Source organism: Mytilus edulis, chromosome 14 (assembly GCF_963676685.1).
Source record: "Mytilus edulis chromosome 14, xbMytEdul2.2, whole genome shotgun sequence".
In the NCBI taxonomy this organism is placed as follows: domain Eukaryota; kingdom Metazoa; phylum Mollusca; class Bivalvia; order Mytilida; family Mytilidae; genus Mytilus; species Mytilus edulis.
This window is the reverse complement of record NC_092357.1, coordinates 28,697,481-28,716,692: the sequence shown is the minus strand read 5'-3', so window position 1 is coordinate 28,716,692 and position 19,212 is coordinate 28,697,481. Positions and strand designations below refer to the sequence as shown.

General features: G+C 32.6%; 1 protein-coding gene and 1 long non-coding RNA gene across 2 annotated transcripts; both read right to left on the bottom strand.

The window, feature by feature from the left end:
• Positions 1-1,091: 1,091 nt before the first annotated feature.
• LOC139503817 (uncharacterized) lies at positions 1,092-2,879 on the bottom strand. Its single transcript, XR_011659198.1, has 3 exons — positions 2,183-2,879; positions 1,872-1,970; positions 1,092-1,208 (listed from the first exon to the last, which is right to left on the bottom strand). It is a non-coding gene; the product is annotated as an uncharacterized lncRNA (long non-coding RNA).
• A 4,998-nt stretch (positions 2,880-7,877) lies between these two features.
• On the bottom strand, positions 7,878-13,735 carry LOC139503558 (uncharacterized). Its single transcript, XM_071293359.1, has 3 exons — positions 13,495-13,735; positions 10,450-10,560; positions 7,878-8,319 (listed from the first exon to the last, which is right to left on the bottom strand). The coding sequence occupies exons 1-3, from the start codon at positions 13,694-13,696 to the stop codon at positions 7,961-7,963; spliced, it is 672 nt and encodes a 223-aa protein (XP_071149460.1). The 5' UTR covers positions 13,697-13,735; the 3' UTR covers positions 7,878-7,960.
• Between the last annotated feature and the right edge of the window lie 5,477 nt (positions 13,736-19,212).

The window sequence follows — 19,212 nt, the reverse complement described above, 5'->3', positions numbered from 1 at the left end:
CCTCTCCGGACATTGATTTTTTTAAATAAACAGCTCTGTTACGTTTGAAAAAAGAGTTCAAAGGTGTAAAGGGGAAGTCATTTCTTCGAAAGATTAAAAAACGCTATCACCAGTTGAATGACCCTTACCAGGCTTCAAACTTTTTTTCATTTTATTAAAAAGCCTTTTAAGAGTCAGGTCTCATGTTTATTATATTGTATATAATTTCTTAAGTTTAAAAATATATATATTTCTCTCATTCTTCGTCAATTTATCCCTTTCTGCATGCATTGTGTACAAAAAATGTAATCAACGTGTGGCTCGTTTGATCTCAGTTATTCATTGGTTAAAATCCGATTATCACGTCGAATATTCTATTTTCCCTCTGAATTTTCTATTGTGACGTCATGAAAAAAGGCGACCATGCCTGATGACGTCACATAGAAAGAACACATCTTTTTGCAGATCAGTCGCAAAGAAGCAATAATTGTGCCTGCGTTTGAAAATCATTAAAGAAACAGAATCCACCACCAAATCTCGTGTAATACGATATTTATCCACTCTCAACAGTTAAATTTTAAGCGTCGCGTTTTAAATTAGAAAAATTAACTATCTCGAGTGGAAAAATATACTCCCTACACTGGGAAGAGATATGAAAATATTGTAAATTAACAAGACGATCTAGTTTGGTGAAACGGTCATCAAATACAAATGCAACTATGGTTATCAGGGTTTGTCCATGGGGCAAACAGATTAATTCACAAGCAGGAGGATACTTATGAGTCTATAATTCTGATGCATTATATATACAACGATTGATGTTATTGTAATGAAAAAAAAATTGCAACTTCTTTTGCCAAGAAATACACAACATTTAAATTTTTTTTTGGTATAGTTGTCGATTAGAAAGAAAGTTTTGAAATACAAATCGCTCGTCCGAATCGCCTTTTTCGGTTTTCCGTCATCAGGAACGCTCAAACCCAAACATTTGAAAGTCATGAATGCGTTAATACGCTTAGATGTAAGGAGATATGTGAGATCCTAGTACTATCAGTCATGGTGATGCAAAATAGCCTTTCGGAAGATACACTTTTGATAAAGATGAAACTTACCCCTTGTAGATAAAGATCAAACTGTTGTATTTACTTGCATACCGATCAAATTCTGTGAATTTTCTAGCCGAGTCATCTTGTCATACAAGCCTCTAATCTCAGTGTCTATTACTCTATCTGTATTGAGAAATATAAGGGTACTTGTAAAGTTGTGTCAGAAATCAACATTATTAAAATTTCGTACGTACAATAAGACCCAATGAAACTGAATTTGAAAAATCTTTCCCCAATCATTTACAACTAGACACTTGGTTTAACATAGTTTAAATTGTCTTTGCAAAATTACATAAAGAAATAGAACAACAGCAGTTGAGTTTTAACGAATGACCTATTATTAATTGTCGAAGATATTATACATTTGAAGTGAGGTGCCTCGTTTTGGTTTGTAGATTAAAAGTATGTTTAGAAAGTCCGTTAATAATAATTACGACAATTTAAACAATCTATTTCTGTCAATACACACCCCACCAAATTGTTTCGCCTGTCCCAAGACGGGAGGCTCTGCTCTTTATTTTTTTTGTTTAATTTTTAATTTTAGTAAGTTGTGTATATTTCGGAGTTTCGTGTGAGGACATGTTCTCTGAATTAGTATACATTTTTGTTTAGGGTCCAGCTGAAGCACGCCTCCTGGTGCAAGATTTGCTCTCGCTGCGTTTATGACCTATAAGGGGCCTGTGGCTGTTGTCTACTCTTTATTCGGGTTGTTGTCTTTATGAAACATTTCCCATTTCTATTCTAAATTTTACTTAATCTGATCAATGTAGAAATCTTAAAACTTACCCTTCTTAACATTCGTGTTAACTTGCAGAGATGTCAAATTGTGGGACATTTCTAGCCGAGATATCTTGTCATTTAAATCTTGTATCTTAGTTACTGATCCTGTAAATCGAAAACAAGTTTAATTTGAAAAACAACATAGTTGTAATCTAACAAAATACTACTGTTATATAAAGGTTTTAATAATGAATGCATGTAGCATTGTCATGATCACAACTTTTGCTAACTATCTTTTATCTCATTTGAAAAAAATAAATTCATTAATATTTGATTTTTGTTTGTTTAGTCATATTTATACTTTTTATTTCACTTACCATTATTAATGTTGTCGAGTTCTTTTGTGGTTATGCTGATGTCCTTTTTATAGATATTGTCAAATTGTACAGAGCAAGAAAATCCTGACTTCTGGCTTGATTACTTGCTTTTAACATGTTAATATCGTTTTTAGTTTCCTGCAAACCATTAGCCACGTCCAAATTTTTAATTTGCTTCAAGCTGTCTACTTCCAGCTTAAGTCTGTTGTAGTCTGTCTGAGTCACCGTGCTGTCGTGCAACAATCTTGTATAATTTTGTTCTAAAACTGTCACTGTTGTACTTAATTTAGCTATCTCGGCTTCCTTGGTCTGGAGAAGACTATCATATTTTGTTCGTACAGCTTTAAGCTCTCTCTCCTGGTTTTCTACACGGGAAATATATGGTTGAATGTATGTTGTTAGATTCACCGCTGTTTGTCCGCCATTGTTATTCATGGCATCCATTTTTGTTTGAAGCGTTGCAACAGTTTGTTCCAATTGATGCCGTGCTTGCTTTTCGTCGTAAAGTGAGTCCATCAGTTGTACATAATGACGCATGGTTAAGTACTGACTTCCATCATTAGGTCTGACGGTACTCCGGTCTAGCAGAAAGGCGTATCCAGCTTGGCAAACCAAGGAAAAGACTAAAATTTTAAACACTAAAAATTTTGACATTTCAATTAGACTTTTTGAAGTCCGAATTAGAAATGTCCTGATAAATTACCGGTTAGATACTGGTAGGTGTGCAGTTATGTTTGTTCATAAACATGTTAACTGATTAGATAATTTTATTTAATAAATATGTATAGTAAATCTTTATACTTGAACCTATTTTATACTAATAGTGATAAAGAAATTGTGTTTAAATGACCTTGTACTCGATGAGAAAAGAGTTTAACATATCTACCTTATTTTCACGAGAATATCATTTAGGAAAATTGGGTCCTGAGTGCAATTCAACTTCGAATTTTATATAACTGTTTAAATTTTTTTTATTCGACAGACTTGTGGGTCTTCTGTAGACGCTAATTTGGCATACAAAAGTAAGCCGATTTTTACGTTTTGTATACGTCATGTGTAGTAAGAAACAAATGTGTTGACATGTTTTTGTAGCAATATTTCAAAAACATATGACGCATATTTTTTTCACAGATTTTTAAAGAAAAGAAAATACATCTTTAAAATTATTGATCGTTTCGATTATGCGCTTACTTCTACTTTCATCAATTTAAGCTAAAATCGTTAAACATAAACATTTAACATGATGAAAGCATTCCAAAAGTGCCTTAGATCTCTAGTAAGTTTGAACCTCAGTTTCGTCATGATTTCAAACACTGTTTCTAGTGAGAGTTTAAAAAAAAAGTAGTTTGTTAGTCATGACTGTCACTATAACAAATTATTTAATTACAATGTACTTACCTTACTTACTTATTTACTGATTGAATGACTGAGTGACTATCTGTATAAATGTTTACAGAAATTAAGCAGTTCCTATAGCTGTGATAGATATATACATAATAAATTAGCAGAACTGTTTGAAACAGTTTAGATCCACACAGGAATATCGATTGTAACAAAAAACAGACGGATACCAAAAGTAGATGATCTACAAATGTATCTTTTAAAGTTTTTGACAGGTAAAAATGTGTTCTAGTAACCACCGTCATTCGATATTAAAAGAACTTCATAGTAGTACCAGTACCATGTACGTCACCCTATGCTATTTTATGCGTTTGAAAAGAGGAACAATCAAACTCAAAGATAAAGAATAATCCGACAATGCCATGGCTAAAAAAGAAAAAGACAAAAGATAAATAATAGTGCACAATACACATAATACGTCGGGATGTATAAGTATCGGGCCACGGCCACTTGTATTTTTGTCCATCTGATGAGTTAAGCCTTTTTCAATTGATTTTTATAGTTCGTCCTTAAGTTGTATTGTTATACCACTGTCCTAGGTAGGGGGAGGGTTGGGATCCCGCTAACATTTTTTATCCCGCCACAATATTTATGTATGTGCCTGTCCAAAGTCAGGAGCCTGTAATTGAGTGGTTGTCGTTTGTTTATCGGTTACATATTTGTTTTCCGTTCATTTTTTTTTACATAAAGAAGGCCGTTAGTTTTCTCGTTTGAATTGTTTTACATTGTCTTATCGGGGCCTTTTATAGCTGACTATGCGGTATGGGTTTTGCTCATTGTTGAAGGCCGTTCGGTGACCTATAGTTGTTAATGTCTGTGTCATTTTGGTATTTTGTGGATAGCTGTCTCATTGGCAATCATACCACATCTTCTTTTTTATACATCATAGAAAACTGAAACTTGGATGATCTATGGTACTCCGGAAAGGTAAGCTTATCCTGTTCCCCATTTAGCATCCGTCGTATTGCTAATGTTATTAAAAACAGATAAACAGTCACAGTGAGGACAACATTTTTAAAGCGGCAGTTACAACTTTTGTGGTTTATGAAGTTCTAATGCTACAGAAACGTGTCGCATTTGAGTTTTAGACATAGACGTATCCTATCATTCAACCAATTCTTGATAATGACCAAGAAATACATGTAATTTCGATTGAAGTCCTACTTGCTCAAAACTCGGATTGAACAGTTTTTTTTTGTGGGAGCACACCACAACGTATGCAGTATGAATCGTATGAACGTGAAAGCGTGTAACATGTGTAATGCATCAACTGTGTACACTTTATATGTTCCAATTGTCGAAACCAAAATAACATTTTCTCGAATGTGCCTACCAAATCAGACTTATCACAAGGTTTGTAATTACTTGAGTAACACAACGACAGGTGACACAAGTGTACCAGATTCTGAGTACCCTTCAGGATCACCTAAGATCAATACCTGTTTTGGTGTGGTAAGTGTTGCTCAGTCTTTAATTTTTCTATGTAGTGCTAAGTTTATTGTTGTTCGTCTTTTGGTAGTTCCTTCGTATTTTTAAAACTTGTCATATTTGTCAATAATCCTAAAGTAAGAAAGAAGGTATTAATAAGAATCTATATATTCTTTATATTCATTTGCATAAATGTAGATTATATATTTCTGTGTCATTTTTTCTATTGTGAAGAGTTGTTTCATTGGCAATCATACCTTATCTTCTTTTTTTATATATAGAAAACTATAGAAAGTTAAGCATGTTAAGGTAGCATATGAGACGATATCTATCATAATGGGATTTCAAAGTATAAAAGAAACAATTGGGTCACGGGACAAAATGAATAAATTCATATCAGTACAATTAAATCGTCGTTTTATTATTAACAAAAATCTTAAAAGAAGGGGATTTGAATGAAAATGTAACAAAATAACAGAATGAAAGAGAATAAAGGTTTATAATATATCTTGATTAAACTTTTCCGATTTTTTTATGACATATGCCAGTGTACACCTTCTACTTTACTTTTGTTATCTGTTTAAACATGTCAGCAGTCATTTCTGCGTAAACATGACGTTACATAAATTAGGCCGTTCGTTTTCTCGTTTGAATTGTTCTACATTGTCATTTCGGGGCCTTTTATAGCTGACTATGTGGTACATTTTTGAAGGCCATTCGGTGACCTATGGTTGTTAATTTCTGTGTCATTTTGGTCTCTTGTGGAGAGTTGTGTCATTGGCAATCATACCACATCTTCTTTTTCTTTTTATAGTTATTACGAATTAGTTGACCGTTATGTAATATCTGCGTCACAGATTACCACGGATATGTTCCAATTATAGTAGCCAAAACTCAATACTCTTTTCCTGAATCGGACACCCCCTGAAGATACTTATTACCAAATTTGTACTTACATGAGTAGTACACTGGATGTCATTCTTGGAGCAGAATTGTTTTAAACAGTTCGAGAACTTAATTTCACCGTTTTTTTGTTGTTGGTAGTTTAAAGTTACACAATTTTACTCCATCGAAGATTAAGGTTAGTCTTGTGGAAGTGATTATGTACTTTTGTTACGTATTCAATTAGTACATTTTTATCATAGAACATGTATGACCACTGCTTTCATATGCACTCTTATTACTAAGTTGTGTATTATGAATTGTTCAGATTTGTATAAAAAAATATATATCTCAGATTTAATATGAATATAGAAATACGATATCATACAACAAATGTAGGGGTAAATCCATTGACAGAAATGATGTCCTTATGAATTTAAGACATAAGACCCTATACATCATGCTATAGCATGATCTGCATCTGAATATGAATTATGCATTTGCAATTAGATGTTAAGTTAACATTGATCAAGTATTCAATCGATCAATCAAAATATGCAATTTCCTTATGGTATGAACAAACATGGACATGTTTTAATTGATTTAAAATGCATTAGTAATTTGGTGAAGTTTATTTCAAGATAGGTCCTATCGCATGCTAGTTTTGTTGAGTCTGTGATTAACGTGATACTTAAACTTTCCAATTTTGAAGCAATTAACAACTTCTCAATCGTACGGCGATTACAAATCGCAATTGATATTTTACACTCGTGCACACTAAACTGATGTATTGGCAGGAATGCACTTCTACACCAAAACTTGTCCAACAAATGTATGACTGATGTATAATATATTTGGTCCCTTTTGTGTCCTTTTCCGGATTAGTGACACAATTTTTGACAAAGTGTTGATTCGTATAGTGGGCTATTCATGCACCATGCACAACAGGATATAGTTGCCCCGTCGATGCAACCGTTTTTGCTACTTTTAGAGTTCGTGCGTCTCATTCAGTTGTTTTTTGTTTTTTACCAAGATTCGTCTTATTTATAAGATTTATTAGACTTGAACATCGGTGCACTACTGTTGCTTTACTTAACTATTCTAAGCTGTATTTTTTAGAACTATCGAAATTTTGGGTCCTCAATGAATTGACCTTTTAAATTTTTGTGATTTGCGCGCTTTCATACACAATTTAAACCTTTGTATCGTTGATGAGTTTATTCGAAACTTTATAAACATGATGGTATGAGGAAACTTACAAAATGGAATGATAAAAGTTTTCTTTTTTATGCAAAACATGAGATTTTTATTATAAAATATCCAAAAACAGGAAAATGAAACTTTTGTCAAACATCGGATTTCTGATAACATAAGGAAACTTAAATCATTTCATGAACAAACATCACTATATTCAGTCAAAATTTACTATTTTTATCATTAAAATCTACAAAAACAGGAACAAAAATGAGGAAAGCCCGAAAATTTTTAAAATGTAATAGATGTTAACCTTGACAAATTGTATGTCAATGTAATACAAATTTTATATCAAATAATTTGGAATATTCAAAATTGTATATATCAATATATATATATATTGAAAAGACACCTTTAATTAATGATGACTTTAAAATCCGGTTTTTCATTTGTAGTCTTCAATCTAATCTGGTGGTAAAATCGGTTATCCAAAATAAGTGACAACCATTTTTAATATTTCATGTCTTTACCTTAATATCTAGAATTTTCGTCATCTTTTTTGTCCAAATGAAATCTACAGGAATCATGCAATCTCCGATCTAAATAAAGCAGACAAAATGACATCTGCATATATATGATTCCATATACACTCCTTGGTGTTTTTGTGCGGAGATGGTGGGGAAATTACATTTCTTATGGAGGTTATTGTAGAAAAACACTTAAGACGCACGAAATGTGAAAAGTTTTTAATTTCTAATTTTAAGAATAATCAACTTGAAATTTTCTGCTTATGATTGCTCTGATTAACAAATGTTAGTTATATCTCAACTTTTAGATACTGATAGTCTACAATGTTTTCCAATTTCTGCTGTTTTAAAGCTGTATTATTGTAAGGCAGCTTGAAAAATCAACACTTTTGCCTTCTATTGTAATAAAATCATTTAAAGACAATTGCATAAAGGCTGCCAGTGGGGCAGTGTATCTTGGAGTGACATGCGAGTCACTATAGTGAGTCCAAGCCCTTGCTATTTCTTTACCATTCTTCCGAATAAAATAGCCGTCCTGGCTATTTGAGAGAATGTTAGACAGCACTAAATAAAATCCTGATTTATTAGGAGAAAACTGTCCTTCATCATACGAAGATGTGACATTTATACCATGAGATGATCTCAGAGATGTAAACTTAATTCTGCTCTCAGATGCAATTTCTCCACCACATGATGTAAAACCGACTGAAAAAAAGATAAATAACATTAAGTTTTTAATATTTAACAAGTTTAAACCAATTTACGCAAATATATGTAGAATTGGAAACGTGTATACCCTTTTTAAACCACTGCATTATCGTTTATATGCAATTTATGATTTAGAAGTAGGGTTGAATATAAATTATGATAAGGCTTACAATAGCATATGTGTATACTAACATGTGTGTACATCCACATGGATAACTTCAACAAATACACTTGATTATTATTAGGCTTAGTAATCTCGCGATTCAAGGGGTATGTTCTGAATTGAAAGCTTGACATACAGTCCTTGGATGGTGTAAACTTCCCACTAACACCACACACCATTACACCATACACCATACACCATTACACCATACACCATACACCATTACACCATACACCTTGTACCATTACACTATACACGTTACACCTTTGCACCATACACGTTACACATTACACCATACACCATTCTCCATTCTATCTACACGATCCGGAATTACCAATAACGCAATTAAATTTCAAATATTAAGATTGTTATTATTGTTTATGTTTACAATCCGAAAAATTAAAATAAAAAGAATTTCGTTTTCAACCAATGAAATGTTGTACACCGTTCATTCACACCATTCCCGATCGCACGTTACACAATCGCTCCATTCCTCATACACCATTACACCATTCCTCTTACATCATACACCATATCAGCATACACCTTACACCATTGCACCATATGCCATACACCATTATAACATACACGTTTTTTTGGGAAGTTTACACCATCCAAATGCTGTAGGAGTTGCAGTTTTTGTGGACAACATATTTTACTAACATAAAAGTTTGAAATGTGACTGCGAACAAGCCTTTAGTATAAAAGAAAATCTGAAATATTGCAGATATCAACAAATCAGTCGGACAACACCAAAAGAAGAATGAAAACACAAAAGTTAGAAAAAGACCAACAAAGTCAAGGAAATAAAACAAGGATTTTCAATTAATTTTGTATGAAAACCAAATGTTCAATATTGTGGGCCTAGAGTTGCATTCCACTTAACCTTATAATGTATTTTACAAAAGAAAACAACCCAAAATAAAGCAATTGAAAAGTCTTCGCATTTGTAAGGGAAACCAAAACAATAATTAGGACCAATAAACAAAACTGTATATACAGCTGTTTCTATTGTAACGCCTCTTTTGGGGAGATATATGATATTCATAGATTTTTCTTTTTTTTTCACATACTGGTTTCAAGAGATGTTTGATATCATAGAGACATAACTTTGGAATGTTAACAGTATAAAAATGATGCAGTGAAATTGATTTCTGAAGTAGGCACAAAGTGAAAGAGGAACAGTTAAACTCATAAATCGAAAATAAACTGAAAACGTCATGGCTAAAAATGAAAAAGACAAACAGACAAAACAATAGTACACATGACACAAAAAAGAAAACTACAGAATAAGCAACACGAACCCCACTAAAAACTAGGGGTGATCTCAGGTGCTCCGGTAGGGTAAGGAGGTAATGCTCCACATGTGACACCCGTCGTGTTGCTCATTATATAACAAATTCAGTAAATAGTCTAATTCGGTAGGTCACATTCATGATAGGGAAGGGGATTGTAGTTACGACGTAAGGAACATATCCAATATTATATGTGAAAAGGTTATTCAATAACGGTCAACCAACTCGTGATTGCGTCCGTAAAATTTACAAAGGGATGATTTCAACTTCACCATTTGAAGGTATGGTATTACAGAATTATGGAATAAGTTTAAAATTTATGAAGGTAGGGGCAAGTAATTGTTGAAAACATGCCGCACAGTCCTTTGCATTCAGAATATCATACAACGGATGTTACTAGCAGTGAAGGATCTCCATACCCTTAGCAACAACCTGAGATCATACCAAGTCTTTTGTGACGTTCTTGTGTTTTTTTTTGTATATGCGTAGTGTTTAGTAAACCGTTTAGTCCTGATAATTTTTGTTTTTCTTTTAAGAATTTATTTGGTTTTTGTTGTCTGTCTTTTTTGTATCTTATGGTAACCAGCTACTTTTTCTGTTTGGTTAATAACTCACTGACAAGTGTTTAACATCTCATAATTATTAACATATGACAAATTCTGAAATTACCTTTCTGGTATAATCCAGTAACGTTGTTTTGTTCCGATGCCATATTGGGCGTTTTTTCCAATTCAGTTATCCGTCCTTCAAGGTATTCTATTTTTCTTTCAAAGATCGCATCTAAATTAAAAAAAAAGTAAGAATGAAAATGGGGAGTCTGTCAAAGAGACAAAAACCCAACCATATCACAGACAACAGCAGAAGGTCACCAATGGGTCTTTCCCGAGAAATTCCCGAACCGGATGAGTCTTAAGCTGTCCCCTAAACAAATATATATACTAGTTCAGTGATAATGGACGCTATACTAAACTCCAAATTATACACAAGAAACTAAAATAAAAAAAACATACAAGACTAACAAAGGCTAGATGCTCCTGACTTGGGACAGGCGCAAAAATGTGGCGGGGTTAAACATGTTTTTCGAGATCTCAAAACTCCCCGTATACATCTAGCCAATATAGAAAAGTAAACGCATAACAATACCCAAAGGACAATTTAGTTCAAGAGAAGTCCCAGTCCGATGTCAGAAGTGTATGTTTCTAATAAATCATGTCATTAAATGTAATTCTTTTTAAAAAGAACTTTAAGTATCGAATGTGGAAAATATATATATCAATATACTTTATCTGCTCGAAAGTAAGCGGATGTAATTATAATGATGCATGGGTTCTAGGTAAAGTCTTCCTCTGTACTTTATTAACGCAATTGAGTTACCTTGTTTTAAGGAAATATATCACGCTTAACTTAAACAATATATCTGAAAACTTATATGTTTGAGAATTTGTTAGCATACTTTCTAATTAGTTATAATTGGCTCAGAACTATCTTTTTGAAACTGCAAAATAATCTAGTTGCTTTCTGTCTATAATGTTTTATGTTAGTAGTTTTATAAGTTTGTGTATGCTTCGTACCGATTTATTGAGTTAGGTTATTTGCAACTGATTTTGACTGTGTGTTCTTTTGTTGTATCGTAACAACTCTGCCTCAGGTAAAAGAGGTTCAGAGTGCTCAAGAACATGTTTAACCCTGCCAAAATTATTGATGAACCTGTCCTGGTCAGGAGCCAATTATTCAATGGTAGACGCTAGTTCTTTTCTGTAATTTTTTGGGCAAAATGTATTGTATAAATTAGCCTGAAATTTTTTCGTTTGAATCATTTCATATTTTTTAAGTCATTGACTTTTAAAGCTGACTATACGGTTATAATATATTCTGTATTATGATCTAAAATTGCTTGTTAAGAATGATTATTTTCTTTTCCTACTAAACCTTAAATTAAAATAAAGGATTTGATATTGTATGTTCGCCCATCCTATATTAAATTCATAATCCTGTGTATGACAAGGATTAAATGATTCACTTAACATAGAAACGTGAAACCTTGAGTGGACAGTGTCTTTTGTACACATGTTCCTGTTTCATATGTTTTTAATATACATTTATGTGTATTTTTAATATTTATATTACCTACTTACTTACAATCCATTAGATATCATATGCTAGCGAGTTATGTATTCTATATAATCAAACTACACAATTCTATGATGGAAACTTATTGTAAATAAAGACGGTATTTAAAATATGCCGTAGTGACTCCATCCCATATTAAATTCATAATCCTGTGTATGACAAGGATTAAAGGGTCCACTTAACATAGAAATGTGAAACCTTGAGCGGGCATAGTGTCTTTCGTACACATGTTCCTGTTTCATATGTAATGAATATACATTTATGTGTATTTTTAATATTTATATTATCTACTTACTTACAATCAATTAGATATCATATGCTAGCAAACTATGTATTCTATATAATCAAACTACATAGTTCTATGATGAAAACTTATTTTAAATTAAGACGGTATGTAAATTTAAAGCGTTGCACTAAATTGTGATATTCGGCACACCGTTGAAAAAAGTAACAAAAAGGCAAACATTAACATGCCGTAGTGACTGCGTCGGTATCTTGTTATATTATTTTATTTGTTTCTTAGATATATAAAAAACAAGATTATATTAATATAAGTCAATATTCTTCAAGCTTAATGACAGATTTGGCCTGTTTTTTGTCTTTTCTTTTTAACAACAATGTATGTGGATACATTTAGCATTATAGCATTCCAGTTAAACAAAACCACACTGTATATATGTAATTCGTAACATACGTTCTTTTATACATTGTATCATCAACACAAACACTGTTTATTTCAGTCAGCTTAGATAAGTACGTCTAGTTATATACGTATGCTATTGTATTGGAAATTTTTAGTACGAGAAACGTGACCTACGGACAAAATATTATTTAGTTTTCTGATATAAATCATTTTGTTTTTAAATTTTATTATTAATCGCGTGGTGGTCACTAAAAGACGACTTTCACGATAAAAACAAATGTCCGGATTGATTGAAAGGAAAATTAACACAAATATGACGCTGTTGTAAATTGCAATACTTTTTATAGTGTACCTCTCTCTGAATTTTCAAGAACCATCTTTTTGATTTCAGCTATCGAAGTATTGGACTGTGATAGCTTCTATCTATCTTTGCCATTTTCATTTCAATCAATGAATGTGTAATAAAATAATAATTAACTAATGTTTTACGTTAACGCATTTATAGATACAGAAGAGCGAAATTCTATAAATGATCTTCATTGTAGTTATCTTTGTCACAGCGTCTGTAAAACGAAGTGAATGTACCGCAAGTTCTATAAAATTAAAGAGGCTGAATTTAAGAGAATGATGCCCCGTTTCAAATTACAACGCGTTCTGAGTAATATTTATAAAAGTGTTCGCTTAACTGTTTGATTGGCTAACGATATCATAAAGAATGGAAATTTAACAAATGACCGGACTTTATTTCAGTTTATAGGTACTCACAATAAAATTACCAATAGTACATTATAGTGTGAAATGTATCATTAAAAATACAATATAAAAGTAGACAATGGTCATTTATTCATTTTGGCATTTAAATGTAAAGGGCTATCACATATACATTAATCCTTCCAAAATGTAGAAACCGTCCAAAACAAAATGTATGTAGTTTAACTTACGTGACGTAAAATAAGTCACAGCTAGTCCTATAGAAGAATACACCAAGGATACTACGAGTATCAAGATGAAAATAATGGACCATTGTTTCCACGATATTACAACAGCATGGTCCTTCTGAACAGTCTTGATTGGTGCATATGTGTGCTCGTCTTTATATGTAATGGTATCGTCATATTCATTCATTTGTATTCTAGAATCCATCTATAATATCTTGCAGTTTCAATTCCAGTGCTGTACACAATGGCCCTGTAATTCAAATAGTGTTTTAAAAGAGTTATCCATATTATTAAGTGCATCGGAAGATGGACAAGTGTTCAATTTCCCCTTTGTCTAACAATATTCATAGTTTTACTGATATAAGTTTATATTTAGAGTGCACTGCGTTATGTTTTTTCAAGTACACTGGTTTGAAGAGTATGGCCAATTTTACCAAATTAATTAATGTAGGTACACCAATTTCATAAAAATCCTCATTTGATGTTTAGCAAGCAACATTCAATTAATAATGCATGTCCATGGAGTCAAACTGTTACACATTTCTATTCACTGTTGTTGAAGTAAGTTTCTCTAGCAAACATGATTTATGTCGTCGTTTCGGTAATACAAATTTCCTGAAAATATCAGTTGAACTCATATTGTCTTATGTATTTATTTTTGCCGAACATAAGAACAACCTTTCGAAATTGCAGTGTTGGACTTCTTTTATTTTTTTATATATATAGTTACATGTTCTGAAGCTAAGATTGGAGATCTTTTTAATTATGGTGCCGGTTTTTATAATATTTCCGACAAAAATGTGTCCCTCAAGGATAGACATGGATATAGAAATCTGGTACCATTGAGTAAAACCCCTTGACAGAAATGATTTTCGCTTGGCGGTACAAACTGAATTATGACTATGAATGTTCCTGTAGGAATTTTAGACTTTAACCCCGTTAACGTATTCTCCATCAGAATATGAGTTATGCGTTTCCCATTTAATTTTGAGCAAACAACAACTAACCAATCAACCGATCAATCTAAATATAACCTATTTTTGTGATAGGATTAAACGTAAAAGTTCTTAAATAGATTTACAATACATTGGTTGTGTTAAGTTAACATTAAAGTAGTGTCCTATCGTGTGGTAGTTTCTTTTCGAATCTATGATTAACGTAATGATTTGAACTTTCAAATTTTAAACTTCCAATTTATAAGCACTAACATTCTTTCTAATTGTATGGCGTTTAAAGTACATAATTGATACTAAAAAGTTAGTGCAAAAAAAACAAACCAAAGGAGGTATTGGCAGTGACGCCTGTTGGCCGACACAATATGTCTCTGTCTAACTCACTAGCGAAATGCTTATGCAGTATTAGATCTTTAGATACTAGAATAGTTGTCTAAGATGTAAGTTACTTATTGTTATCTATTTTTAATTGTAATACTTTTTGACCGAGTTACATGGCGTGTTATTCATACATAATAGGACTCGGTTACCCTATCAACTCCACCGTTCTTGCTACATTTAGAGTTCATGCGACTCCCTAATTGGTTTTACTACAGTGTAACATAGATTTGTCTTATTTATAATGATTATGGCACCCTCAACGAAGTTGGGGTGACATATTGTTATTGTTCGATTCTTTTTCTTATTTTTATTATTCTTCCACACATTTTGTCCATCGTGTTTCTAAGAATTGAGTGATCCAATAATGTTGGAACTATAACATAATGAGAACCCCCATGTGAAGTTGTGCATCTGACACTGGAATTTTTTTAAATGGCCGCCGTTTCCATGGAAACTGCAAAAAAGTGAAAAATTTTCAAAATTCTAAATCTTTCATTATAAGACCTAGCTGGATGAAACTTTATGGAAATGTTCCTTGGTATGCCTAGATGTCAAGACAATATTTAGAAAATCCAAAATGGCCACCATTGTCATGGAAACAGGGCAAATGTTTAACATTGAGCCTATGGACAAATACATAAGAGCTGCATTTTCTTTAAGAATATTGCATAGAGATCTATGAAACTGTATTGATATATAACATGACATCTGGCAATGGGATGCCTGCTTTTAGAATTTTGGAATTATCTACTGTAACCATGGAAACAGTAGAAATATCAAAAATTTCAAAAAATTAAAAATGCTGCAAACTAGATGAAACTTTACAGAAATGATAACTGACATGGGTAGAAATGCATTTTGGAGTCAGAAATTTCAAAATGGCCGCCGTAACCATGGAAATGACTAAAATGTCAAAAATTTCAAAATGCTCCAAACTTAATAAAACTTTACAAAAATCATTATTTCCATTTGTAGATACGCTCTTTGACTTTGGAAATTTCAAAATGGCTGCCTTTATCCTGGCAATGGGGGGACGAGGGTGCCATCCGTTATTGCTAGCAGTTACAAATCTAGTTTCTTATTATTATGTCACCCGATCGACAATGTCGGGTGACATATTGCTTTTCCTCTGTTTCTTTTTCCGTATTATTATTATAATTATTATTTTTCTTCCACCTAATTTTGTCCGCCCGCTTTCTCAGAGCCAAAGGAACCAATCTGAATGATGGTGCACTATAACAAGGAACATTGACTTTCAAGATGCAGTACAACTTTGGAACTAAAAAATGGTTGCCATCACCATGGAAACAGAAACATGGTGAAAAAAAATAATTTTGGAGTTAGATGAATTGTTTGAGAATGCTTAAGCTTAGAATCTTTAGATTTTGATACAATGTAGGTGCCCACTTTATACATTGTACTGCTTTGGGATGATTTTGGCAATCATTGGAACTACTATGTTGCCATGGAAACTACACCAAAAATTTCAAAAATATGAAAATGCTCCAATTTTTTTGAAACTTTAGCATAACGATGAGCAACTTTGGTAGATGCGGAATTTGGCGTTGGAATTTCCAAAATGTCTGCCGTTTTTATGGAAACAATGCTAAAAGGTCTAAATGCTCCAAAAACTTCCGGGTTTGGTAAATAACTTTGGTATACTTGAACTTAAAATCATCAAATTTGTATGCAATACAGTTGTCCACTATATACAGGTTTTGAATGATTTTGACAATCATTGGAACTACTATGTTACCATGGATACAGGAGCAAAAATTTCAGAATGCTTCAAAATTGATGAAACTTGATATGATTGTTGACTATCAAGTCTACATATGACTTTTGAAGTTGGAATTTCCAAAATGGCCACGGTTGCCATGGAAACTGCAAAAATATCAAAAAATATCAAAATGATTTTAACTTAATGAAATTTGATATTATTGGTAACTGACAAGTAGAGATGAGACTTTTGACTTTGAAATTTTCAAAATGGCTGCCGTTGCCATGGACATGGTAAAAATGTGAAATATTTTAAAATGCTCTGAATATACTGAAAATTTACAAAAAGACGAATAGCCATGCATATTTGTGCATTTACTGTTAAACAAGTTTGAAATGGCTGCCGCTTTGTGGCAATAGGGGGAAGGGTGATGTAAAAGCCGGTTTCTTGAGGCTTTTAGTAAATAATAACTAAACTTCTGAATAGGGTTCTGTAACTTTTATTTCAGACTAACGAAGTTCAATACTATATGGGAACGTAAATAAAGCCCTGTAAAATATAAATGTACTTATAAATTACAGAAAGATAAATCTGTTTACTAAGTAATAATAATTAAAACTAATGTTCGTAATTCATTATCATGCAAACTTATTTAGCTGCATACATATGTATCTGATCACAAAAATATATAATGTGGATACCATAGCAATTACTTGTCTCAATTACAATTATACCAATTCGACTTTAAGTTATTATAGTACATGTTCTCATATGCTGTCTCATACCAAAGTCTATTGAGCAATACTTGTGTTGATAATATAAACTACACAAAACGTAATCTGCATGCTTGTTAAATCAAAAAGCAACTAATCACAAAAAGTAACAATAAAAGCAAAGCAAATATTAAAAACTACAGCTAAGCGAAACAAGAATACAAATACACTTAGCTTACCTCACATATCGTGCAAGTGGCACATTTCCATATAAACCATATTACACACTACATCTTTAATACAGTAAGGTTTAAATATACCTGTATAACAAAAATGTTTATTATAAATCTGTGTTAAGCAATGTTTATTGTTTATAGTAAAAAATCAATATTAAACCTTGATATCTATTTTTAGTTCTTATATCGATTTACTTTAATTCGATTTACCTTTAAACATTACAACATTCTTTCGGTCCACTCGACACTCGCAATCATTCAATTTATATGTAAACTTTATCTTCAAATCATTATACCAGATTTTATAGGTTATTGAAGTATTATTTTATATGATCGTAAAATTCGACTCTTCTTATGTTTTAATATACATTTACGATATGTTTTGTTATGAAATTTAACTCTCGTTCTCTACATTCAATCTCAACATGCATACGTGTAAAATATGAACTATAGGACAGTTGTTGCAAAGTTAATAAAGAAAGATATAGGACTGACCTTATTTATGAAACTCCAAATCACAGAGTTGTTATTGTATAGATTGTTATTTGCAGACAGGTAAAATATGTGTTGACCACAAGATGTCTTCCCATAAGATATAGAACACAATAATTAAACCGCCAAAAGTACTGACCAATAGAAGAAATGTCCGAAAGCGCTCAAATCAACCGTGAAAATAAAGTAATAACTACAGTGAAATGAGACTTAACCAAACCATAAGAATAGAATTCGTCCGTCAATAGTCCATGTCAATAAGTTAAAATAGAATAACACATAATACTAATCCTTAAATACAGAATGTAATTAATAAGCTAACAATATAACTTTATTCAAATATGTACTAATATCAATTACTAAGAATATAAAAATATACAAAATACATAAAATAACAGGCTATCACATACTCCCTCAGCCGTGAAATGACGTCCCGTCATTTCCTGTCTGTGGTTGCTGTTGTAATGACTTCAACAATAGCCTGTGCTGCTTCTGCCTGTTTTCCATGAAATAGATGAGTGTCCGCTAAAGATGTAAGGCATTGAACCCTCTGAAACCAATCTGTAGTGGTGGTATGACTTGCACTCTTCGAAAGCTCGTATTTCCCTGACGTCATCCACGCAGGTGCTTTCCTTGCTCTGGTCGACCGACGAATACTAACAGGTGACGACGATGACGAACTGTCAGAACTATCCTCCTGATTGTCACTTGTCACCTCTGGTGAAGGCCTTCTGTCGCCGATATCTGAATCTGTCCCATTGGTGTCATGAGAATGGGCGTCCCCTTCAGATTCAGATTCATCTTCTATTTCCATGTCGCTTGTTGGATTCACCACTGGTTGAATGGTATCTGAAGTGATGGTTGAATCACTGTCATCCTCAACAAATGATTCCAACAATACATCTATTATATCCTCATCAGATGACTCCGGATAATCAATGGTCGGTTTCCTCAATACTCTAGGTGCTGGTTTCGGTGGTTCTTTCTTAGATGGTTTTCTGAGTTTTGGTACTGGTCTAGTTGGTTCTACCAGATGACCCACTGGCAACAGCAAGTTTCTGTGGAGATTCCTTTTACGTCCTTCTCCACTCTCCTTCCTCACTGTGAAGACTGGTATCTCCAGATTCGGTTGTTCAAGTACAACGTAAGGGTCTTGTTCCCACTTGTCTGACAGCTTGTGTTTGCCTTCAAATGCCACTATTTTTACCAAGACTAAATCTCCTATC

What these genes read in the sequence shown, in the direction of transcription:
- LOC139503558 (XM_071293359.1), bottom strand. Translation starts at nt 13,696, where the DNA reads ATGGATTCTAGAATACAAATGAATGAATATGACGATACCATTACATAT. An exon ending in TGTGACTTATTTTACGTCAC is followed by an intron (nt 10,561 to 13,494) that starts GTAAGTTAAACT and finishes TTTTTAATTTAG; the next exon opens with ATGCGATCTTTGAAAGAAAA. An exon ending in TACTGGATTATACCAGAAAG is followed by an intron (nt 8,320 to 10,449) that starts GTAATTTCAGAA and finishes TCTTTTTTTCAG; the next exon opens with TCGGTTTTACATCATGTGGT.